The sequence below is a fragment of the Manis javanica genome, chromosome 1, assembly GCF_040802235.1.
Source record: "Manis javanica isolate MJ-LG chromosome 1, MJ_LKY, whole genome shotgun sequence".
NCBI lineage: Eukaryota > Metazoa > Chordata > Mammalia > Pholidota > Manidae > Manis > Manis javanica.
Window position 1 is genome coordinate 109,810,115 of NC_133156.1, and position 24,783 is coordinate 109,834,897.

The 24,783-nt window shown below is 34.0% G+C and overlaps 1 protein-coding gene across 3 annotated transcripts in view; it reads left to right on the forward strand.

Moving 5' to 3' along the window:
• The window catches only part of DHX29 (DExH-box helicase 29), a 55,306-nt gene that overhangs the window by 28,706 nt on the left and 1,817 nt on the right, over positions 1 to 24,783 (forward strand). The window contains exons 9-26 of one of the 3 annotated variants that reach the window (XR_005062375.2): positions 1,212 to 1,377; positions 1,638 to 1,761; positions 3,056 to 3,655; positions 5,092 to 5,235; positions 8,905 to 9,081; positions 9,726 to 9,866; positions 11,032 to 11,176; positions 11,536 to 11,653; positions 12,294 to 12,378; positions 13,883 to 13,971; positions 15,024 to 15,152; positions 15,249 to 15,324; positions 16,105 to 16,329; positions 17,393 to 17,529; positions 17,949 to 18,042; positions 21,384 to 21,686; positions 22,721 to 22,797; positions 23,926 to 24,022. Coding sequence is in view for 2 of the 3 variants with exons in the window: in XM_037022311.2 (XP_036878206.2) it covers positions 1,212 to 1,377; positions 1,638 to 1,761; positions 3,056 to 3,655; positions 5,092 to 5,235; positions 8,905 to 9,081; positions 9,726 to 9,866; positions 11,032 to 11,176; positions 11,536 to 11,653; positions 12,294 to 12,378; positions 13,883 to 13,971; positions 15,024 to 15,152; positions 15,249 to 15,324; positions 16,105 to 16,329; positions 17,393 to 17,529; positions 17,949 to 18,042; positions 21,384 to 21,686; positions 22,666 to 22,797; positions 23,926 to 24,022 (2,982 nt within the window). In the remaining variant the exon portion in view is untranslated. Of the gene's footprint in view, positions 1 to 1,211; positions 1,378 to 1,637; positions 1,762 to 3,055; positions 3,656 to 5,091; positions 5,236 to 8,904; positions 9,082 to 9,725; positions 9,867 to 11,031; positions 11,177 to 11,535; positions 11,654 to 12,293; positions 12,379 to 13,882; positions 13,972 to 15,023; positions 15,153 to 15,248; positions 15,325 to 16,104; positions 16,330 to 17,392; positions 17,530 to 17,948; positions 18,043 to 21,383; positions 21,687 to 22,665; positions 22,798 to 23,925; positions 24,023 to 24,783 lie in introns of those variants that run through there. The other 2 variants (XM_037022311.2, XM_073236272.1) reach the window with 2 other exon arrangements.

Sequence of the window (24,783 nt, forward strand, 5' to 3'; positions counted from 1 at the left end):
CGTGTAATCATTCACTTCTTTGTGCTTCTAAGTAAATTATTAACGTAGTCAGTGTAATATTTATCAGTCTGTAATATGTAAGGCAAGTCCCACACTAAACTGTCATTTCTTTTAATCACACATTTGTTCCACAAGTATTTATTGAATCATTGTTCACAGTGTCAGGTGCTACATGTAAAATTATTAACAAAATAGTCACCACCCTTTTCAAGTGTACAGTCTAGTAGGGAAGATAAGCTTTAAATATACATAAATATTTAATTACAAATTGTGGTATGTGCTATCAAAGAAAACTGGCTTATAATAATAGAAATAACAAGGAAGCCTAATTTGGACTGGAGAAACCTTGCTGATGACTTGCCGTGAGATCGGACACATGATTAGATGTTAGCCTGGTAACAAATAGGTGCAATGAGCCTTCTAAGGAAGGTGACAGTTCATTGGAGGTCTAAGGTAGAAAAGAGCTTAGAGCACAACTATTCAACAAAACACTTACATGGGAATGTTCTGTGTCTATGCTATCCAGAGTGGTAGCTACTAGCCAAATATAGGTTCTGAGCACTTGAAATGTGACTAGTACAACAGAGAAACAGAAATTTTTAATTTTAGTCACATGTGGCTAATGGCTATTGTATTGGGTCAGGTAGGCTTAGAGCATTTGAGGAATTAACTATTAGCCAGTGTGGCTACAGTATGGTGAGCATGAGGGAAAAATGATAACAAATAGACAGAAATGGATTTTGAGAGGTTTTGGGAAATAGTGAAGAATTTGGACTTAATTTTATACATAACACAAAGCCACTGAAGTTTGTGCTAGTGGTGGTGTTGGCAGCTGTTTAGCAGAGAAATGACATCTGATTTATGTTTTTTCAAAAGATTAGCCTTCCTGTGTGGTAGTGTACCAAACGTTGTAATTCTGAGTACTCTAAATAATTTATCACATGTATAGTACCATAGATATTTTATAAGAATTACAAAAGTTACTTAATGTACTTTTTTTTTAAGATTCAGATTTTCAGTGATTCTGTCCTTCAAAAGGATTTCCTTATGTCACTTATAGAAGAGCAAGACTTTCTATCTGTCCTTTCTTCACGTGTTCTCTTTTTTCTAAAAGTCTATTCCCAAAAGTGAGAAGACTTTAGTCACTCAAAATTAATTGTATATTACTGCATGACCATTTTTAAAGAACCAGTCTTTGTCTGTTATTTTAGAGAAAAAGAAAGAACCTCATGATGTAAGAAATTTTGACTATACTGCTCGAAGCTGGACTGGAAAATCCCCCAAACAATTCCTGATTGACTGGGTGAGGAAGAATCTTCCCAAGAGTCCAAATCCTTCCTTTGAAAAAGTTCCAGTAGGTAGATACTGGAAATGTAGGTATGTTTTTCTGGTTAACTGAAAGAACTTTTTGACAAATCTTAGATAAAAATCTTGTTTCTTGTGAGTTAAGTAGATACTTAGGAAACTCTCTACTTCTACATTTCAGGTTGGTAGTGCTTATAAAATCATTATCTAGTATAATGTCTTCCATGGAAACACTTAATTTACTTAATGTAAACTTAACTTCAGTGTTAGTTGAATTCTGACATTTTTTACTTCATCAATTTTATTTAAACATTTTTTTGACTTCTTTGTAGGGTAAAGGTGGTCAAGTCTGAAGATGACATACTAGTAGTGTGTCCAACAATCTTAACAGAGGATGGCATGCAAGCTCAGCACCTGGGAGCTACTTTAGCTCTTTATCGTTTAGTGAAAGGGCAGGTGAGACTTTTTAGACCTAGATGTTTGAAAAGTAATTTTTGGAGTCATGGGTATACTATATTTTGTCAACATCCAACTGTATCTGCATCTGGAAGGTAGTATTTAATTATGGCCCTATGTTCCAATTTTATCTTTACTGATTGCTTATGATAAGTCCTTTTTTCTGCTTATTTATAATTTTGACTTCCTCTCACCCCTAAACATAGTTTAGTCTTTCTCTCCTTCAACCAGAGGCTCTGAACCATTTGATTGGTCCAGCTTTTCAGGCTATACTAATTTATAAGTTAAAAATAGTTGTGCCTGGGTGGTTGAAATAGGGAAAAATTTTAAACAGTTTGTTTTCCTTTTATGTTATATTGTCTTTCAACTTTAAAAAATTATAGACACTGGTCTCAGGTTCAATTTTAGGTTATATTGATTATAGTTTATATAGGTTTATATAGTTTATACAGGTTAACTAGGTTATATTTCCAGTTTAAGGAAAGATTAAAATGAAGTACTACTGAAAGAAGCACTTTTAAGAGAATACAGAGCTTTTTTGGGGGGATTGTCAACATTTCTTCTTTACAATGAGTGCATATATCTTCATGGCAAATTAGAACCACTGAAAAGTTTAGACACTAAGTGGAACTCCAAACAATAGTTCATTTCCAGTTTCTTGTCAGTAAAAGTTCTTAATATCTTTATTTCCCTCATTTTGCAAAATAAGGTATCATAAAATAAGCTTAATTGATAAAAATGATTATCATTGTGTTAGAGAGAATTGTGGGCGTTTTATAGCACAGAATTGGAACTTAGATTCCATCTAGTGTGATCCGTTTGAAATAGTTGGATGTATTAAGTACAACTGCCAGAGTCTCAAAGGGAGTTTTGTTTTCAAAATGATTTATGGGTCATCCAGATATTTACATAGCACCACTGCAGAAATAAATAAAAAGCATCCAATAGTTTACTATGTTCCAGGAATAAACACTGTACGTGTTAAATTAAAAGTTGACCTTAGAGTATGTCTATAAGGGAAGTTCTGTTAACAGCCCCATTTACAAATGTTGAAATTGAAACATAGGTTACTTGGCCAGCATCACCCAGCTAGTAAGTCTAGAAGCCTGAGTATATGCTGTGTATAAATTTGTATTATGTGCATGTACATCTTATATTAAAGTCATAGCTTTCTGGTTTAAGAGACAAATCACATTTTAGGAGGAAGATGGCTATCCTACTGAGTTTTGACCTATTGAATTTTGTTATCTGGTAGTTAGTGAAAATACCATACTGCTCTTTTTTCCCTTTATAGTCAGTTCATCAGTTACTTCCTCCCACTTACCGAGATGTTTGGCTGGAGTGGAGTGATGCAGAAAAGAAAAAGGAAGAATTAAGTAAAAGGGAAACGAATAAACCACGTGATCTTTTTCTTGGCAAACTGCTGAGTGAGCTGAAGCAGCTGCAGCGGCAGTGTTCTGAGACCAACAGAGAAAACCCCGGGTGCTCTGAGGGGTCGTGGGAAGACTTAGCTTCTGACGAGGATTCTTATACGCTGTCCCTGGAATCAGAAAAAGCAGAAGATGTAGAACCTGTTAGGAACCTCTTTAGGAAGTTGCAGAGCACACCCAAGTACCAGAAACTTCTAAAGGAAAGGCAGCAGTTACCTGTGTTCAAACACAGAAACTCCATTGTTGAGACTCTGAAGAGGCACCGGGTGGTGGTCGTGGCGGGGGAGACCGGGAGCGGCAAGAGTACTCAAGTGCCACATTTCCTACTGGAAGACACGCTTCTCAATGAGCGGGGAACAAGTAAATGCAACATTGTCTGCACCCAGCCCCGAAGAATCTCAGCAGTGAGTTTAGCCACAAGAGTATGTGATGAATTGGGCTGTGAAAATGGACCTGGAGGAAGGGTAAGATGTTCAACTCCACCTGAGCATCAAGGGTATCATTGCTCACCTTGCTCTTGGGAGCTGAATGGACCTGTACCATATGTGAATTTTGACTGCTACTCATTGTTCAGTAGCACGTCAAGTGCTTTTCATGTTCTCTTTGACATGTGTGATTTTATGCCACTGTCATTCATAGGAAAAGGGTTATTAGTACTTCTGTCATTAAAATTCTTATATAAAATAAAAAATATATTCACTTAAATAATTGAATATTCAAATAAGTAACATTAAATTGAATTAAATACAGATTTGGCTCTAATGTAATATATCTCAAGTTTTTGCAGATCTTTTCTGTGGAATATATTCCTGAATGACTTTCATTCATTGTTTTCAATGAGCAGAAGGGAAAAACTATATAGAAGAAAATGTTAGACTATTTTCAAATCCTGTATTTTATGAAAACTGAAAAAAAATTACTTAAATATCTTTTGTCATGCATTTTGTCATGCAAGTATACACAAAACTGTCCAAACCTTAACCAGAGTGACTGCAAAGCACAGGAATTAATAAAACTGGGTAGAACCAAATCTGAAGAATTCCAAGTTCATGTAACTCAGCTTATTTATACTTCGAATTATTCTTTCTAGAGATAATAGTTAACATTTTTGTCTCTATCTTTAAGATAGGAACTCCTACATTAAAAAAGTTTTATATAACTCTACATTGATAGATAGTAACCACATTAGAGGGGGTAAGGATTTGATAATGTGGGTAACTACTGAACCACTGTGGTGTACATTTGAAACCAACATAAGATTGTTTATCAGTGATACTTAAAACTTCAATTAAAAATAAGTTTTATGTAGCAAATTGGGTTTCTTTCATGGAATATAAGAAGAAAAAAGACAAAATTTCTTTCTTACAAGGAGCTTATGTTAAGGGGATAACAGACATGTACACAAATAAAGGAATGGCAAGAAGTAAGAAAGAAAATATGGTGGGAGTAGAAGTGGCTTCAGGATTCTCATCGGACACCATTGCTGCTCTTTAATGGTAGTGGCTTTTATGAAATCTTGAGAGAAGAGCAGACCAAATTGTAGGAGCTGCTTTAAATTTCTATTTCTGAATACCTCAATATTTTGTGCCAAGATAATTCAATAAGAAACTAAACATCTGTTAATATTTTCATAATCATATTCAAATCAAGTAGGTGAACAGCTTTTATCTCAACACTTTAAAAAGAGCAAAGGTTTTTCTTGTTTAAAATTACCAAAACAAATTTTATAGTTTTGAATAATCAAAACCCATGGGAAAATAATTTTAATAATCAACTGCACTAAGTAGATTTACTTAATCTGTTCCATATAGTAGCAGGATTAGCACTGTGCTTCACATTTTAAAGCTTCCTTCCCAGTCACTTGTGTGAATCTAATCTTGGTCTTGTGTTCTCCATTCAGAATTCTTTGTGTGGATATCAGATCCGGATGGAATCTCGAGCTAGTGAATCTACCAGGTTACTCTATTGTACAACAGGGGTTTTGCTAAGGAAACTTCAAGAAGATGGTCTCCTAACTAATGTGTCTCATGTTATTGTAGATGAGGTGAGTAGATTCTGTGGTCATGTTCAGATAAATTCTAAACATTTTTGTATTATAATGATGCTACTTCTAATACTAGGTAACATTTTTTTCATGCTTACAAAATGCCAGCCACTTTTACATATAATAATTTTTCTCTAACAAATGTGTCTCATGTTAATTGATTTATTTAATATTATATAGCATTTGCTATATGCTTCTAAGGATATTTTATATATGTTTATTTAATCATTCTAGCAATCCAGTGAAGTAGATTTATCTCTGTTTTATAATTGAGGAAACTGAGTCACAGAGAAGTTAAATATTAAATAGATTGTTCAAGTTTACACAGCCAGTAAGTTCTGCACCTGGGAGTTTAAACCCAGGCACTCTGACTGCAGTCTGTGCACTTACCAGTATGATGCCTCTCATCTACATTTAGTTGTTACAGGATTTTCTCTGATTTTTAAAAAAAAAAAAAACAGGAAATCTTCAGTTGTATGTCATTTTCTCTATAGATATACTGCTATGTTAATCAAATTTGGATACACACTTAAATTATGCCACAAGTGTCACATTAAAATTATTTTAAATGGCATACTGGCTGAGTATATGTAATCTGGTTTGCTTTATACATAATTTTTTAAAGAAAAAAATCACATGTATAGCATTTCTATTCATCAAAAAGTTTTCCCTGATGTAAAGATTTTATGAATTACTGTTAATTGCTTAGGAGGCAGTAGTGAAAGTTCATTCACTGATTTTCAAGTAATAGACTATGTCTAGATTATTGAGTTATTTTCCTCTTTTGATGAGAAAATATTTGAAGTTTAGAAAGGTACAAAAGTGAAAAATTACCTATAATCTCATGACCCAGAAAAAAACAATATTGATATTTGTGTATTTATATATCTGTATATTTAGTATGTGTGTATATTTGTTTTATAATTTTCACATCATTAGTTTAAAAGTATAATTTATGGTAGATTTATAGTATATAATTTGGTTGTCCCATAATTTATTTAGCCTTTTTTACCTGTTGTTGGACAAGTTTAAGTTCCAATGTCTTTAAATAAATATGCCTAAAAATAGTTTGATTCTAAATTTCAAATAATTTTAAAATATTTTTAAGTAATTTAAATTTTGATTATAGGTTGGTGATGAGAATTCACTTCTCTAAGAAGTCTTTATTCTTTAAAGGGGGAAGAAACTGTAGTACTATTATTACTAAGATGTCAAAAAGAAATAGATGTATGGCTGCTTGAGCAAGCCCTTGGATAACTGCTCCTGAAAGTGGTGGGGTGGTATACTTGTAGCTTTGCATGGCCAAGACCTACATTTTTTCAGTATCCTCAAGAATCAACATAAGTCAAAATGCTCACTTATGTATTTACAATGAGAAGTTTTTGCTGCTAGGTTAAGTTGAAATATTTGTATCAGCTAGTCAGTAAGTCTTCTTGCTGCCCCAAATTAACAGAAAATTGTGTGGTAAATTATATCAGGGTGAACCCTAATTTAAAAGACCGACTTCAGGAAGCTGTTTTTTGATGGCTTGGTATTAGCAATCAATAGATGTGATTTACTGAATTGTGCTACAGTGTGATACTGTCACTATCTTGAACAATACAGTAAGAGTAAGAAAAAGCCCAGTAAAAGTCATCATCATGTTAAATATAAGGATGTAAGAGATGCTGGGACAGAGTTCATTGTATTATGCAGGATTTTCTTTATGAAAATGCTCAGGATAATACTCTGGCCTTATTATTAGGAATAGTTGTGTGTGGTTTTTTTTTTTTTTAGTTGTGGTCAACGTGTGACTTAAGTAGCTTTTTCTGCTGGCTGCTGGTATGTTTATAGCCAAAATTTTTGCCCACCTTTCTTTCCCAAGTATACCTTAATAAAGCATACATTTTTATCATCTCTATTTTATGTTCTATCCTTACTTTTTTCTTTTTTTAAAAGAAAATCAGTGTATAAATTACCATCTATTTGATGAGGTTTCCCAGATTTGTTTCATCCCTCAGAAAATCGTTCTTGAGCTTCAGACATAAATACATTGATCAAACCACCAAAGTGAGAATTTCCAGGGCATCCCCTAAATCTAGTCACCTAGACCTGTTCTTTCTAATTTTCTCAGATTCATTCACTTTTCTACATATTTACTGGTATTGCCTTCATACAGGCTGCCGTTATCTCTTTAATTACTACAAAAACTTCCAATTAAACTTCCTGCTTTTTGTTTTGCTCTCTTCCACTACATTCTGTAAATTGTAGCCACAGTTCTCTCTCTTAAACAAAGTTCAGACCATATGATTCACTTGCTTTAAAATATCTTAATCATAGCCCTGACTCATTAGGATAAAGTCTCAACTCCTTAACATGGTTTACAAGCCCTTATGTGGCAGATTACTGAGTACCTTGTCAACTTTATCTCTTGCCATTCCCCATCCCATGCTCAAGGCACCACTTTTGTTTTCCAGTTCCTGAAATGTAATATGATCCTCTCTCCACCTTGACTTTGCACAACTTGTGTCCCATGATCACTTTTTCACCCTTTCTCATTCTTTCTCCCTCCTCCTTTTTTTCAAACTCCTCCTTCAGTTCTCAGCATCAATGGCAATTTCTCTTAGTAGACTTCCTAACCATCTGAATTAGCTGCCCTTCATATATTATTTAAACTATCCTATAAGGTATCCTTTTATTAGACTGTAAACTCTGAAATGGAGATAACTGTCTTGGTTATTTTTTAATCCCCAGCATCTAGCACAGTTCTGTCTGGTACGTACTGTTTGCTGAGCTGTGTTCTAAGGGCTTTGCATGTTCTCCTTTGATTGTTAGAATCACTCTATGCAGTTTGTATTATTTGTATTCTCACTGTATAGAAAAAGAAACAGACCCAGAGATATTTAAATAACTTTACTAATGTCGTACTATAAGTGGCATAGCCAGGAAGAATTGAACCCAAGTAGCTGATTTCAGAGGCAGAACATTTAACCACTATTGCCTGCCTTCCAAACAAATAAGTGATCAAATCTGTTCTGTTATCTTGATACACTTTATCTTTGTATACTGCCTTAAAACTTAGAAATTAAAATGGGTAGAAATAATTCAGAGTACAGATGTTGGAAGATAGACTGGTATATTCAGCAGGTAAGTTCTGGCAGTATACTATGCTTTTTATGCTCTAGATCAGGTTTACAGTGCTCTTCCCTAAGAGTTGTGCTGGAAGGGCATAAAAAACCTTTTTCTTGGGACAGTTGATAAAGATCCTGTCCTACTAATTAGGTCCCCTTTTTCTACATAGTAAATAAACTATCTGTCTTAATGGTAATAGCAACAACACAGTTTTATATTAGTGGCAGAAATTTAGAAGTCACTCTGACTTCTCAGTGAAATTTGGGAGACACCCTAATCTTACTAGCTGAACACTCGCAAACTATCTCCTGAGGTAGAATCCTACTAATGTAGCTGTTTTTGTTCATTATATGCTGATTTTTACTGGCTTCAGTTTTAGAGAATGACTTTATTTTCAATTCTGAAGGTCTGCCTGTTTGAAACATAACAGCTTTTTCTCTCCCTTCACATGTACAGGCTATATTTAAATATTTACTTTTAGTAGATTTGAGTGTCTGATTATTTTAGTCTGTTACTAAACCTTATATATGATTAAATTTTTTATTCCCTTTATACTAGGTTCATGAAAGAAGTGTCCAATCAGACTTCTTACTAATTATCTTGAAGGAAATTTTACAAAAACGATCTGATCTGCACTTGATTCTAATGAGTGCCACTGTAGACAGTGAAAAGTTTTCTGTGTATTTCACACACTGCCCTATTCTCAGAATTTCAGGAAGAAGTTACCCTGTTGAGGTAAGTTTTCTTTATAAAGTATATGTGAACAGAAACTACATTTGTACCAGGGAGTTTCCCCAGAAGACAGGCCCTTGTAGTTTGAGCTCAAAACTATTCCTAGGGTCCTGCAAATCAAAAGAGGACCTGGAGATGGCCTTGGAAATCAGAAGGCTGGTGCTGCCTTGACTGAGGGTGGGTGGATTGGAAGGAAGGAGTCTGCTAAAAGACATACGTAAGAAGTACAGAACATAAAATACATTTCCATACCTAAATTGTGATACCAAGATGGAGGGTGGCTGCCTCGCAATAAGGAACTCTTTTTCACCCAGCTCTCAAATTTAGGGTTGTCTTTGAAACTTCCTTTCTGCCTATTTTATGCTTAATGTTTGCCCTTTTGTTTCAGCCAATAAGGACTGCTCTTTTAATCAGTTTGCACATATAAAAAATACATACCATAGTGTAATTTGTCCTGAGTCTTCTAGGGACAGACTCTTCTATGTGAACCAAATTTTTCACTTCCAAATAACACAGAAAAAAAGCTTTTTTGATAATATGCATTCTGAACTAGCATTTGGTGACATTTAAAAAGGTAGCAATCACTTTATTCTCTTTAAAATTATACTGAAATGAATTTTTCACCATTTCTTGCTTCATGTATGCAGGTTTTTCATCTTGAAGATGTAATAGAAGAAACAGGTTTTGTACTGGAGAAAGACTCAGAGTATTGTCAGAAATTTTTGGAGGAGGAGGAAGAAGTAACTATTAATGTTACAAGCAAAGCAGGGGGAATAAAAAAGTATCAGGTAAGAAGAAAACATTTAGAAAGACATCTGATAATGATATCCAGGGCATAACCTGCCATGAGAGTTCTTAAAATCATGTGGCTGGCTCAGTGAATTTGAGTATAATTTGGCAGATGAGGAACACATCGGATTTTGAGCAAATTTTAAAGGTCATTTCTTTAATTTGTTTCATAGACTCTAATCTTTTGTTTATAATATTGTGTCTTAGACTATTTTGGGCCATATAGATACACATAAAAAATGAAGGACCACATAAAGAAAGAGGCAGCTTTTATTGTTCCATAACAATGGCCAATTTTTAAGGAGTAGATTTGTAATGATTTCATCTACTTCACCTGAATAGGTAGTCAAAATGGAGCAGGTCCAAAATCTAGATCCTTGCTATTTGTTTTAGCAGCGTCTGGCCGGATGTGAGCCAACCTTAGCTCTGCAGTGAAGCTGTTCAGGGCAAGCACAGTTCTTTCTAGAAAGTTAATTTCAGTGACCTGTTTTTAGAAATATCACAAAAGCTATGTTGTCCTGCATTTTAGGCAGTGATACTATATCCAGTATTTTCTTTTGTCTCTATAATATTTTATGCAGTGTCCAATTTGATGGAAACAAAGTTAAAGTTACTTTGTCTTTTAACTAGGCAGATAAACCAAGAAAGCAAAATGTAAAATCTTCTCCTAAAACTTCAGATATAGAAACTTGAAAAATTAAAAAAAGATTTAAGAAAATTAAAGGTATTTCAAAAGAGGTGATTGGAACTGAGCAATCAAATTAGAATCTAAAAGGAATGAGGCAGGTAAAACTACTTATTAAAGTTTTTAATTTTTAATGACCTCTTAGTCTATCTGCTTTTCAGTTGCCACAAAACAATGCATACAGCGTTGTTTTTCTTCAATTCTTCCTTGATTTAGTATGTACATGCCAAGATAAAAAGTTTTGCTGTTCCTGAGTGGCTGGATAATACTAAATTGTAGGAGAGAAATGAAATTTATAATACATTTTCCACCACTAAAAATCATACTCTTGCTATGTTTTAACAAAATAATAATGATGACAGTGAGGAAAATATACATTTGAATGAATGATTATTCATTCAATGAAATACCTCCTTTTTTCTTTTTTGTCTTAAAAAATAATATTTTTGTTCAGCTTTTTCTGATTTTGTTTCTTTTAGGAGTACATCCCAGTTCAGACCGGAGCAAGTGCTGATTTAAATCCATTTTACCAAAAGTATAGCAGCCGCACTCAACATGCTCTTCTCTACATGAATCCTCATAAAATCAACCTGGATCTCATTTTGGAACTTCTTACATATTTAGGTATACATCTCTTTCTAATGTGACTCCATTTGTTTTGATAAGGCAGCTTTTATTGTTTCATAATAATTGTCAATTAAGGAGTAGATTTCTATTGATTTCATCTACTTTATCTGAACACCTCAGGTGGTCAGGATGGGGCAGGCCCAAAATCTAGATCCTTGCATTCGTTTTTTTAGTGGCCTCTGTCACTTATCTCTATAGTGAAGTTGTCAGGGCAAGCTAGGTTATTCCTAGAAAGTGAATTTCAACTAGAGATGTTTTATTAATATCTTTCTACTAAACGGACATGTTTTATTAATATTTTATATGCTATGCCTTATCTTTCTCATTTTGAATATGTATCTTTTAAAAATTTTCAGACCGAAGTCCCCAATTCAGAAATATTGAAGGAGCAGTACTGATCTTTTTACCAGGCCTTGCTCATATTCAACAGTTGTATGATCTCCTATCATCTGACAGAAGATTTTTTTCTGAACGGTAACTACAAATCTTGATTATATTTCTGGTAGTTTTAAAGGAGAAAAATGTTGCCTACATCAGACCTCTAGAGAATCTTTTCACTGTTAAAATTGTCCATGGTGAAGCAAGTTTGGAGTTTCTTTGTTTTTTAACATTTCTATCATAGCACTTTATCTACCAAAAATTTTGGGTACTATTTCTGCATTTGTTCTAATTTCTTAATATGATTACGCAGAGGGAATCCTGTGGTTAAGAATAAGATGGTGACTGCCCTCCCCAACCCATAGATGGTGCAAAACCCCAACAAGGTTGCAGTGTTTCATCCATACAATACTGAATCACTGTTTACTATATATATTTTGATAGTTTATTATTGCTGTCATGGTTATCACTTCAACATCTACAAAACATAAAAAAAACATGTTCAGAATCAGAACATATTTTTAAAAGTTCTGTAAACCCTTATTCCATATATTAAATTTTTTCTCTTTGATGAGTATATATGAGGCTTCTCTGCCATTCTCAGAATGTTTGTATGTGTTTTAATATTTTTCTTAAAAGTTGACAAGTTGCTTCCTATTTGCAAGTAAATTTTGTTATTCTTTGCAGTGTCTTCTAAAGAGAAACTCTTGCTAAGAACTGTGATTTTAACTTTCAGATATAAAGTGATAGCTCTGCATTCTGTTCTTTCAACTCAAGATCAGGCTGCAGCATTCACACTTCCTCCTCCAGGAGTTAGGAAGGTAAAATTCAGTACAGCAAATTTATATGTGATCTACCTAAGAATATTTCATGAAAGCGTTACAACTTTGTATCATCAGACAGTTTTTAAATGCCTTAATGTGCATGGCAGAGTCCAGGTGCTCTGTAGCATCTAGATAATCAGAAGTGAACCCAATATTAAAACTCAAGTATTTGAATATTTATTTTATGTGTTATTAAAAGGACGAGACTTTTTAGGGGAGTGGTAGTAGAAAAATATGACATGGATGTTGCTTGTGAAAAGAAAAATCAGCTTTCCCCAAAGAAAGCTTCATGAAGGATGTTGAATGTCAGAGGAGGTATTTGAATCCTGTGAGGGTTCTTTGTTGTTCTCTAGGCTTTCATCCCTGATTAGTTTTGTAATACATAGACCGAAAGAAAACAATCTCAGTATTTTTCATTGTCTTCTCTGTTCACGATTCTGAATGAAGAGACACTTGGCAAAGATAATTTCTCTTATTTTGAACTCTATATCAAAAGGGAAAAAAAAAAGAGCACAATGTAGGACTGTGGGGAGCACCAGAGCTCTCAGGAAGAGCCTGGACTGTGATACAGGAAGCCTGGGTTCTGGCCTCGGAACTGCTGTTGTGGCCTTTGGCTACTTTCTCAGCCTCACTTTCTCAAGTTAAAAAGGAGTTGGATTAAACTGATGATTTTCTAACTCTGCTCTGAGAATTCCAGGGGCTCTGTAGCTATGCTCTAATCTCTAATACTAGGGCTTTCTTGTAAGATTTTATTGGAAGAAAAGAGTTCCATCTCTTAAAAGATGTGAACATTACTGAGAATTATCACCTATATCCCTTCTAAATCTTAATAATCTGAGTTCTGGTTCCTAGGGTAAATGAATAAGAAAAGCAAGCATTCAGTATCGAAGTACAGAGTTGAGGTAGAGCCATATATATAGTGAGTTTGACCTAGAATTTCCTCCATTTTTTACTTTCAAGGACTTAACAGAAAAAAAAAGCAAAAATTGTACTATTCAGCCATCACGATTAAGGATTTTAGAACTAGAAAGAGAACTAACACACTATCTATTGCTACCTCCTAATTTACATTTAAGATAACTAAAGTCTGGAGAGGGAAGAATGACTTACCCAAGTCACAAATAAGTTAGCAGAGCCAGGACAGCAACCCAGTTCTTATTGATGTACTGTTTTTTTCCTAATAATTGTGAAAGGTTGTGCTGAGCTGTGTCCGTTCTCTGAACCAGTTTCCCATTCTACTCATGCCATTTTTAAGATGACGGACTAGGAAGTAGGGGAATGGTATAGTTGTTAGAATAAAAATCTGTAACTTTAATAAGCAAGCTTAAGTGATGAAAAGAGCAACTTAAAATCACACAGTAATAGAAAATTGATTGCAAATGTTTGTAAATTAAATTGAAATTTACATGTTAAAATTCCTCAAACTGTCTGAAGAAGTTTAAATGATAGCATGTTGCTGAAAGTTCTTACCTAAATATTTTGGCTTTTTGTTTATTTTCAGATTGTTTTAGCAACAAATATTGCAGAGACAGGTATCACTATTCCAGATGTTGTATTTGTAATAGATACTGGAAGAACAAAAGAAAATAAGTAAGTTTGAATTTCCCAGATCAAAATATTTTTAACCCAAAGAGAAATCACAGGTTTATATAGGGAAAAATCCCAAATGTCCTAGTTCTGCCCAAAACAAAAAAGCCTCAGAGAAACTATAGGAAACTAACATGTCTGAGAATAAATGTCAGATTTCATGTCATGAGTTTTCCTGGAAGTGTCAATGTACAGCTACTTTTAGAAAAGTGTTCTCTTTTCAGAATATAAATTTTTGTAAATTTGTCAAATAAATTGTTTTATAAAAACATTATTTGTGGAATTATAAAAAAGAGCATGGTGGGTTTGGAATCAGAACTGGATTTAAATCTTTGATCTGCAATCTTGAGCAAGTAATATAACCAACCATAAATTATAATCATCAGTTTCCTCATATGTAAATGGGAAAAGTGAAAATTTCATAATTGAAAGTGCCTAGTACAGTAAGTAATTGGTACATGATAGGTGACCTTAACTGAATTTTCAACAAAAATTACTAATTTATAAATGTTTTAATGTTTGTTTTGCATAGAGGAGAGCCCCCCCCTTAGTAGTCTATTGTAATCTCTGTATACTCTCCCTAATATTAGGAAATATTAGCAATACTTAGAAATGTGTATGACTGTCCAGTGTAAAATAAGCCCTTTACTTTTTAAGTTGTACCTTAGAGGAGGTGTTTTTCAGGGCTTAACTGTATCTTAAGAAAAATACATTGAATTGTAATGTTCACAGCAGCATTTCTCCAAACTCTTTCAAATAATTCTTGTGTATTTAAAAGATATTCCGCTAAAATCAAAAGGGTTAATTTGGGTAAGGATAAATTAAAAGAGGTTTTTTCTTGTGCCAGAGCTTTTCATTTGGTAATATATGAGATGTAGAATACAATTGTTGATTTATTTAAATATGAAACACAATTTGAAAAATATTGGTCCACAATGATAGTTGGACTTTGTTGGCCTATCTCAGCTTAGTTTTTAAGAGTCAAGTATTCTCAGCTTTCTCAGATTTTTATTAAGTCAGTTATCTTCATACTCTCTCCTGAAATGCTTCTTTAGGTACCATGAAAGCAGTCAGATGAGTTCTTTGGTCGAAACGTTTGTTAGCAAAGCAAGTGCTCTACAGCGCCAGGGGAGAGCTGGGCGGGTCAGAGATGGTTTCTGCTTCCGAATGTACACAAGAGAAAGGTAAGGCGTAGCACTGATAATTAAAGACACATAAACCAGTACTGTGTGGCATTTGATAATATGTATTTAGTACTACTATTTTATCTTATTTTTCAGATTTGAAGACTTTATGGACTATTCTGTCCCTGAAATCTTACGTGTGCCTTTGGAAGAATTATGTCTTCATATTATGGTAATCCCAAGGGAACACAGATGAATTTTTTGTTCTTCACGTTTTTCTAGGAAAAAAGCCCTAAACTTAACTTACATTGCTCTAGGTTTTCAAGTATTTTATTTAATCTTCTCTATAAATGTACCCTGCCCCCATATTTTTATAAGTAAACCAATTATGCTTTAATTCTGCCACCAGGCACTCATACTTCGTAAATAAAAGTAGAGTCTCATAACCTAGACCAGTAGTTCTCAGTTAGGAGCAATATTGCTCACCAAGGACAATGGCAATTACATTTTTCTTGTCAGAACTAGGGGAAGAGGTAGGCCGTGCTTTGGACACCTAGTGGGTGGAGCCAGGGATGCTGCCGAACGTGCTGCAGTGCACAGCACAGTCCCCTAGAACAAAGAACGGTCTGGGCCCAAATAACTAGTGCAGAGACTGAGAAGTCCTGACCTAGACCAAGGGCTTCCTTATCTGAAAGATCTGTGACAGCCTTTAGGTCTTAGAATTTTGACTCTATAAAAATCAGGAAGAAACTAAAAATGTGGACTGAAGGAACTCATCCTCATACCCAGCCCACCACTCCCAACACACACACACACACACAGTCACTCACTCACTTTCTCTCACGCACTCCCATTTATAAGAAAAAAAGAATAAGATAGCTTTACTCAGACATTTATCCTCTTTGCTCAAAATTATATTTAACTCAAACTTAGTTCCAGTTTGACCATCTCTTTGAGTAGTGTTAATTCTTTCTGATCACATATGAATTTATCACTCTTTTTCAATCTGTAGAAATGCAATCTTGGTTCTCCTGAACATTTCCTCTCAAAAGCCTTAGATCCTCCTCAGCTTCAAGTAATCAGTAACGCAATGAATTTGCTCCGAAAAATTGGAGCTTGTGAACTAAATGAGCCTAAACTGACTCCATTGGGCCAACACCTTGCAGCTTTACCTGTGAATGTCAAGATTGGCAAGATGCTAATTTTCGGTGCCATATTTGGGTGCCTTGAGCCAGTGGTAAGACAAATAATGCTACTGCTTCATTTCAATACCATTTTGACTGGAAATTATTAAGTTTGGAAACACTTTTTAACTTTTAATTTTTGTAACTAAATAGAATGTCTGTAGTAATATTAAAACGTAGGATATCTGAATGCTTGATGAGAATTTTTAAATATTTAATTTTGTATGCAAGAAAATATATTCACCCATTTACTGAAGTGTACTGTAGGTACTGCTTTGTAAGTGGGTTTGGCTTGTCTAGACTTTTGCTCTCAAAATACTTGTTTCAGAGTATAGTAGATTCTTAGGAAGCTTTGAACTCCACAGACTATAAGTAGAATAAAAAAACTTTCTTCCCTTTTTCTCAGAGTTATACTCTCTGAGCCAGCAATTACCAGCGGTTCTATTTTCTTAAGTTATGTCACAATTTAAAATTTTGGGGCCTCTGTCTGAATCTCTGGGTTCATCATAGGTCTGCTCTGCCTTTCCCATTTTACATTTATCAAGCTGGATTTTTCTGGGGCTACATACAAGTCAAGGTGTTTAAAAACAGAATGGATAGAGTGTGATCTTTTCTCTAGTATTAGATACCAGAATTGTGCTGAGTCCAAAAATAGCTTTTGCGGTGATAGTTGATCTGAAAAGCTGCAACAAAAAATGGGTTGTTTTGTAGTCCAAATTACTTAAAAGGTATTTAAAGAGCATTGCAGGCAATGGAAATTCTGCAGGCTAGGAATCAGGGTATCTGAGCAGTGACATTCTTACAAATTATGTGACAGACTAAATCATACAAACATTGTGTTTTTTTTCATCTCTGGTTCTGGTGGTACTACCTCCATATCTCACAAAGATGGCATAAAAGTAAAGGGTATTTTTTTTTAATTGCATAAAATGAGACTAACTACTAAAAGTAGCTAATTAAAATGAAAATGTTAGCTCTTACAGAGCATGGTAAATGTATTGAAAAGAAGAAACATGCAACTTCAAAGTGTAATTGTTTTATAATTTGTTTTCTTTTACAAATCAGCTTTCAGTGTATACCCACTTAATGATAAGTTGTTTGGTTATTTGTGGATAGGCAACACTCGCTGCAGTTATGACAGAGAAGTCTCCTTTTACCACGCCAATTGGTCGAAAAGATGAAGCAGATCTTGCAAAATCAGCTTTGGCTATAGCAGACTCAGACCACCTGACAATCTACAATGCATATCTGGGGTAAGGAAATAATCTGGGTGTTGTCAGTAAGCTAATGACCTGAGGTTATTTACTTTTTAAAAAATTTACCTTTGACTTTTCATTAAAAAGATTTGTCTAAGATTAAAATTTATTTTTAGTTACTTCATTTATGAGGGTATAATTAGAGATTCATATTTTTATAATCCTTCCTAAAATTTAAGAGCAACGTACTTTGTATTATATGTGTATTATCTTGTATTGAAGTTAATAATGCACTGTTATACATAAACAAAAAAAATACCTGGATTGCAGTTGAAATTCTTAAATACAATTGGAAAGTCCTACAACAATCAAGAGGACTCCACTTTTTAAGTAATTATAATTTAATTAGGCTTACTTTGGTTAGTACTTCTTAAAAGGAGTTTGTTAACTGTGGTCATTTTATCTTATCCATCTAGATGGAAGAAAGCACGGCAAGAAGGAGGCTATCGTTCTGAAATAGTGTATTGCCGAAGGAACTTTCTTAATAGGACATCACTATTAACACTAGAGGTAAGTCTTAATGCAACTATCTAATTCAGAGTCAAATGGTTGACTAGCGGGTTTATTTTGGAAAAAGAAATTCCTAGGATAGTGCTTGAAACATAGTAAGTTTTTAATAAAACATTTGCTGAATTAACAAATTTATGTCTTTGTTGTTTCTCCCACCAGGTAGCCTGTATGTTTTATACAGTCATTAAAATGGCATTTAACAATCACAATGTATTCAGGAAATGATTTTTAAAAAGAAACAATGTGATTTCCTAGAAATAACACTAGTTTGGGAATTAGGATAGTTGTCCTTTCATCAGGTCAGCTTGGGAAAGTTAATTAACCTAAATCTTAGTTCCTCATTTTTAAAAAAAAAGGAAATGGAATGGGGATAATCTGTGCTTTTTCTCAAGTCTAAAAATCAGTTATTCTTCTTTAACTAATATGGAAAATTTCAAAATACATAAAAGTAGACAGAATAGTGCAATGAACTCCTGTTTACCCACTTTCATAATTATCATGTGACCCATATTGTTTTGTTTATATTTCCCTTATTCCACTATCGGCCCTCTAGATTATTTTGAAGCAAATCTAAGCTATCAGATTGTTAAATTATCTCTGAAGCATAGGACTCCATTTTCTTTAACATTATCACACCTAAAAAATAATAATTTCTTAATGTCAGCATATACATAGTCAGTGTTTAAATATCCCTGATTATCTCATAAATGTGTTTTTTTACAGCTAGCTTAAATCATGGTCCAAATGAGGTCTACCCATTGAATTTGATTGATATGTCTCTTAGGTATCTTAATGTAGAGTTATTTCTCTTACCTTTTTTCCTATTAGATTTTTTTTTTAAGAAATCTGGTAACATGTAGAGTTTCCTGCATTCTGGTTATGTCTGTTGTATCCATGTGATACTGTTTAGCATGTTCTTCTGTGCCCTGTATTTCCCATAGAGGCTTAATCTGATTCAGGTTTTCATTTTTCTTCATTTTTGGAGTTGTCTCCTTTTTTGTAATGTTAAGATTTATTATTACTGGGGTCAGCCAAATTCATCTTTTGTAAAATTCGCCATTGGCTTTTCATGTAATGGTTTTAGCAGCCGTTAATAACACTGAGACCCATTGTTTCACTGGGGTTGCAAAATGGTGATGTTCTGATTCTGCTTGTTAGCTAGAATTCTTGTATAAAGAGCTTTTCCCTTATCAATATTTGGTACAGCTTATATAAGAAAATAGGATAAATGCTTCTTTCCTTGTATTTAGCAGTTTTCATGAGTTAATTCCCAAGTATTTCCACAGGTAATGAATGTTAACTTTTATAAAAATCATTATGAACTTAATGACTTAAAAATTATATTTGATATATTTCAGTCTTCTGTGGATATTAATTTTTTGTTACTCAAAATGTGCCCTCTTTGGCCTGGGAAAGCCCCTCAGGTTTCCCCAAGTCCTTTTCCTGTAACCTAGCAGTGTTTAATAGCTTCCTTGGTTTTGGTGTGTTCAGGTTTATCTTGTGCACTTTCTGCTACAGGCTTGGAATCAGCCCCTGATTCCTTTGAATGAAATTCTTTTGTATTTTCCTAAATACTAGCCAACTACTTAGTTGCAATTTGGAATGTTGGTTAGGAAAAGACATCCAGGTTATCATACCCCATGGCTGACTGTGACCAGGTTTCTAATTCTGCTCTTGGGAAGGGAGACCTGACAACTTTGCCTATCACTCAGGTTTTGACTGCTGTTGAGAACCAGAATTATTTCTGTGAGGAGAGAAAATAGAAGTGTAGTTAAAATGTAAAGACAAGTGATTGTGAAAAGCAGCACTGCTCCTCAAAACTTGCTCATTTGTTCTTGGGCATGGGAAATGGTGTTTAGTGCAGACGTGTTATGAAAGTATTCAGAAAATAAACTTAATGTATCTCTTAATTCCCCTATTCTATGCTTATATTTTTTAAAAGTTAAAAAATATTTTATTCCCATATAATTTGACCCCCTTTTTTTTTTTTTTCAATAATGCTGGGGATGACAGCAGGGATTTAAGTGGAATGAATTTTGCCCTTCTTCAAGCAGATAAAGGAATAAATCGGAGAAATAGCTGCCTCCTGACCAACTGACTAGGATTCAGGATGTGGCAAGCTAATCAACACTCCTTTGTCTCCACTCACTTCCTTCCAGCCTCCAAGTTACTTCCCACCGCCCCTTCTATAAGCCTTTTCTCCACCTCCCCTGTGCCCAGTGGGTTTCTATCTCTTCACCAACCCTGTGGTTCTAGAGCAACTGTGTGTTTGGTCTTTCCTCCCCTGCAATTCAACATTTCTTAAGCCCCAAACAAGAAACCTAAAGGAAATCTTAAATGTAAACATCACCTTTTAATCACTTGTATCCTGTTTACTCTAAAAAATGCTCATCCTTGTAGTATTTTAGCTGATTGGCCCTACTGAAAGGTAGAAAAAGATTTTGGCAACAATTTTATTCATTTATTCATTTTATTAAGGTATTATTGATATACACTCTTATGAAGGTTTCACATGAAAAAACAATGTGGTTATTACATTCACCCATATTATTGTGTGCCCCCCATACCCTATTGCAGTCACTGCCCATCAGTGTAGTAAGATGCCACAGAGTCACTATTTGCCTTCTCTGTGCTACACTGTCTTCCCCATGATCCCTCACATATACCATGTGTGACAATCATGATACCCCTGAATCCCCTTCTCCCTCCCTCCCCCACCTCTCCCCTTTGGTAACCCTTAGTCCCTTCTTGGAGTCTGTAAGTCTCTTGCTGTTTTGTTCCTTCAGTTTTGCTTCATTGTTATACTCCACAAATGAGGGAAATCATTTGATAATTGTCTTTCTTTGGGGCAACAATTTTAGATTAAATGAAGTTGCTATTAATAAACTTTGTCAGAGTTCTTTAAGAAATTAAGGTGAGATTCCCAGAGGCATATGAAGAAAGTACATGCATTCTAGAATCAAGATTCCTCTATAATTCTTCCTTAATATTGTTCTCTATGTGACTGTCCTTATTGATTTAAAACATTCAGAGGAGAGCTACTGTTGAAGTAAGTATACTGAATGAAAATGTGATCAGGCACATTTTTATTGCTCCCACATTTTAGACATTGTTGCTTTATAATATCTCAGGTCTTGGGATGGCAGAAACAGATGACTCTATTTAATCCTTGACTTTCTGGTATGTTTTCCTCTCAGTCTTAATTTAATTTGTTCGCTAAGTGATAATTTGGCATCCTGTCAATTTTGATAGGATATAGCAGTATAAATGATAAGGTTATTTGGCAACATCTCTATTTTAATCAATTATGGTCTTGTCTCTTTTAATATAAACCTATCTAGGATGTAAAGCAGGAGTTAATAAAGTTAGTTAAGGCAGCAGGATTTTCATCATCCACAACTTCTAAAGGCTTTGAAGGAAACAGAGCCTCACAGACCCTCTCCTTCCAAGAGATTGCCCTTCTTAAAGCTGTTCTGGTTGCGGGACTTTATGACAACGTGGGGAAGATAATCTATACGAAATCAGTTGATGTTACAGAAAAACTGGCTTGCATTGTGGAGACGGCCCAAGGCAAAGCACAAGTACATCCATCCTCAGTAAATCGAGATTTGCAAACTTATGGATGGCTCTTATACCAAGAGAAGGTAAAGTACTTGTTCTTAAATTCCAATATTCAGGGCATTATTCTAGAAATTAGTCATAACAAGTTAGGAGGCCTCAACAGGTATCATACTTGGTTCTAAAATTGAGCTACTCATATTTGTTCATATTTGAAATCAAGATGCATATAGTTTCTCAAAGAAAAGAAATTCTTTTTTCTTCCATGTAATGAAAGAAAAATGTTAAGGTTTCTACACAGACCATCATCTTTTCTACTTGAAATAAAAACAATTATAGCAAATAGATGTTGTTTAATAAGGTTATCAGTTCCCTGAGAGTTTACTAAAAGGTGCTGCCTCAAAAGGGAAAAAAGTTATGTGTACATTTGTTATGTGTACATTTCCAAATAAGGGGAAAGTGGGATAGGATAGAACCATATATGACATAGTAACATATCATATATGTTTGAGTCACAATGTAGCCTAAGATAATTTAACAGCACTTATTTATAGATTGATTACAACAGCCTTTTGAATCATAGTTTCTTTAAGTTTCTTTTAGTTTCCATAATTTCAAGCACTGGCTTGAATAACTCGTAGCATATTACCAACTTAAATGTAAAACATGAGAAATTATTAACTAATGGCCACAGCAAGCTGAACATTGGTCTAGAGAGACCAGACCCTTTTGAAAATAATCATAATTTTATTTTTGCATTAGTAGTTAACAGCATTATAAAGTTATGTATTATAAAATTACTTATTCATAGTTTAATTTATGTTCAGGCATACAATTCAACCCTGTAATTAATGTATAAAATACCTTTTAATAGTATAAATCCACAGGTAGTGATTGTGATTATTATAAAATTGGCAAATTATGCACATCAACATAAGCATGCAGCTTTACAAAACTGATGACTTAAAATAGTAGTAAATTATAGAAAAATGCTTAGATGAAACAGGTAAGTGCATTTCTTATATTTTTAGGCTTTGAGGCTTTTTTCTCTTTATCCCAATGCAGATAAGGTATGCCCGAGTATATTTGAGAGAAACTACCTTAATAACCCCTTTTCCAGTTTTACTTTTTGGTGGTGATATAGAAGTTCAACACCGGGAGCGTCTTCTTTCTGTTGATGGCTGGATCTGTTTTCAGGTACATGCTATAATTTATCTTGATCTTGTTGATTATATTAAAATTCTACTTTCAGTGTCACTTAGATAGGTTTTTAAATATTTTATTGGAGCTTGCATAATTTCTTCCTATCATTTGATTTACAGGAAGAAGGCTTCCTTATTTTATCTTGCCTCTATGGCTTTAAATCTGTTAAATTTGAAAATTAAATTATAGTGCTATCACAGATTGCATTTATTTTATCAGTAACAATTATAACTTGCTATATGTGTACTTTAGTAGTTAAATTTACACGGGTAATTCCAAACTTAATGCCCTGACAACCTTGTTAGATCTGTAGATTACTTTTTATAGATAAGGCACTTAAGCTCCTTGAGAAGGAAATAGCTTTCCTAGATTACTTGAATTGTTATTCGTAGAGCAAGACTTAGACCTACAATTATCTGATCCCCATACTCATGCCCCTTCCACTATATTGGTCCACCCTTAAAAAGACACAGATTCACAACTTTTAATACATATTACCAGTTTCTTCTCTGGAAAAATTAGGCCAACCAGTGCTTCTGGAAGTAAGTTTATTTTTCTGTAGCCCCATCACCATTGACCAGTTATTGGTCTAAGCATTATACATTCTGCTGTGGTGTACCATGATAGCTGTTTGTCTAATGCTGGGGAGGTAAATTTTAAATGCAACTTAAAAAATACATTCAGTTCTCAGAAAGAAGCTGGCATGGTAGAAATATTCATAACTGGATTGTGGTGATGGTTATACAACTCTATAAACTTACTAAAAGTCATTGAATAATACACTTAACAATGAGTAAGTTTCTATGGTTTATAAATTATACTTCAATAAAGCTGTCAAAAAAATTATAGCCCACTGCAGTCTTCCCTTCCACAGAGTTGATGTAAGAGAAGAAACAGTGATTGGAATAATGGTTGCTTAATTTGGAAAGAAATATGAAATTTATGAATGCTTGATAAGGAAATGAGGTTTGTATAGCTTAGCTACAGGAAGTAATTTGCTTGTATTTTTCCCTTAATGTTTTATATTAAAGTCAAGATGTGCTTAGGCAGATTGTAAGGTATACTTGCTTACCTTGATTTATTTAAACTCTGACATTCCAATTTGTCATCTTTTCTCCACAGGCCCCTGTAAAGATAGCTGTCATTTTCAAGCAGTTAAGAATTCTCATTGATTCTGTTCTAAGAAAAAAGCTTGAAAATCCTAAGATGTCCCTTGAAAGTAAGTGTTTGATTATAATGTATGTAGAAAACAGTATTCTTTGGACATTGGAGTACAGTATAACACATTGAAATGTTAAATTCCATGTGATTAAAAATTGTTTTAACAAAACTTACGCTAAATTCCATCAGACTCATACTAATTCTTCATTATTTGCAAACTAATTATCCTCTTGATTCTTTTAGTTTACTCCTTCCTCTTCTAAGCTTCACTTCTAAATATGATCTTTATCACAGAAAAAAGGATAAAACTGACCATTGTGAACTTTGCTACTTATTAGTATACTAAGAAACTGGTAATACTTTATTATAAAAAAAGTAATAAGAATGAGGGTTTTTCTGTGAGGTTCCCATCATGTTTTCACTACCATTCTCACAAAAGCAGAGCTATCAGTCTACATAAAATAAGTACACTATCCTTCAACAGAAATTTGCAGTGGATACCTGAGTTTCCAGTTAGTCTATGCAGTGTTTCCCAAACTTACTGAATCATCAGAATTATCTTGGCAGTTGTTAAAAATTTAAATCCATAGATCTACCCAAGACATACTAAATTTCTATGGGAGAGGCCTATGGCTGTTAATATTTAAAAATTTTTTTTCATCTATAACACCTCCCCTCTACTACTATCCTACTTTTTAAATGCAGTTATGTTTAGTAAACTGGGTTATTTTTCTGGTATTTTTTCTGGTAGGACATCCCACATTTAGGATTCAGTTGGTTACGTCTTCATGCATTGTTTGAACATGCTGTATTTCCTCT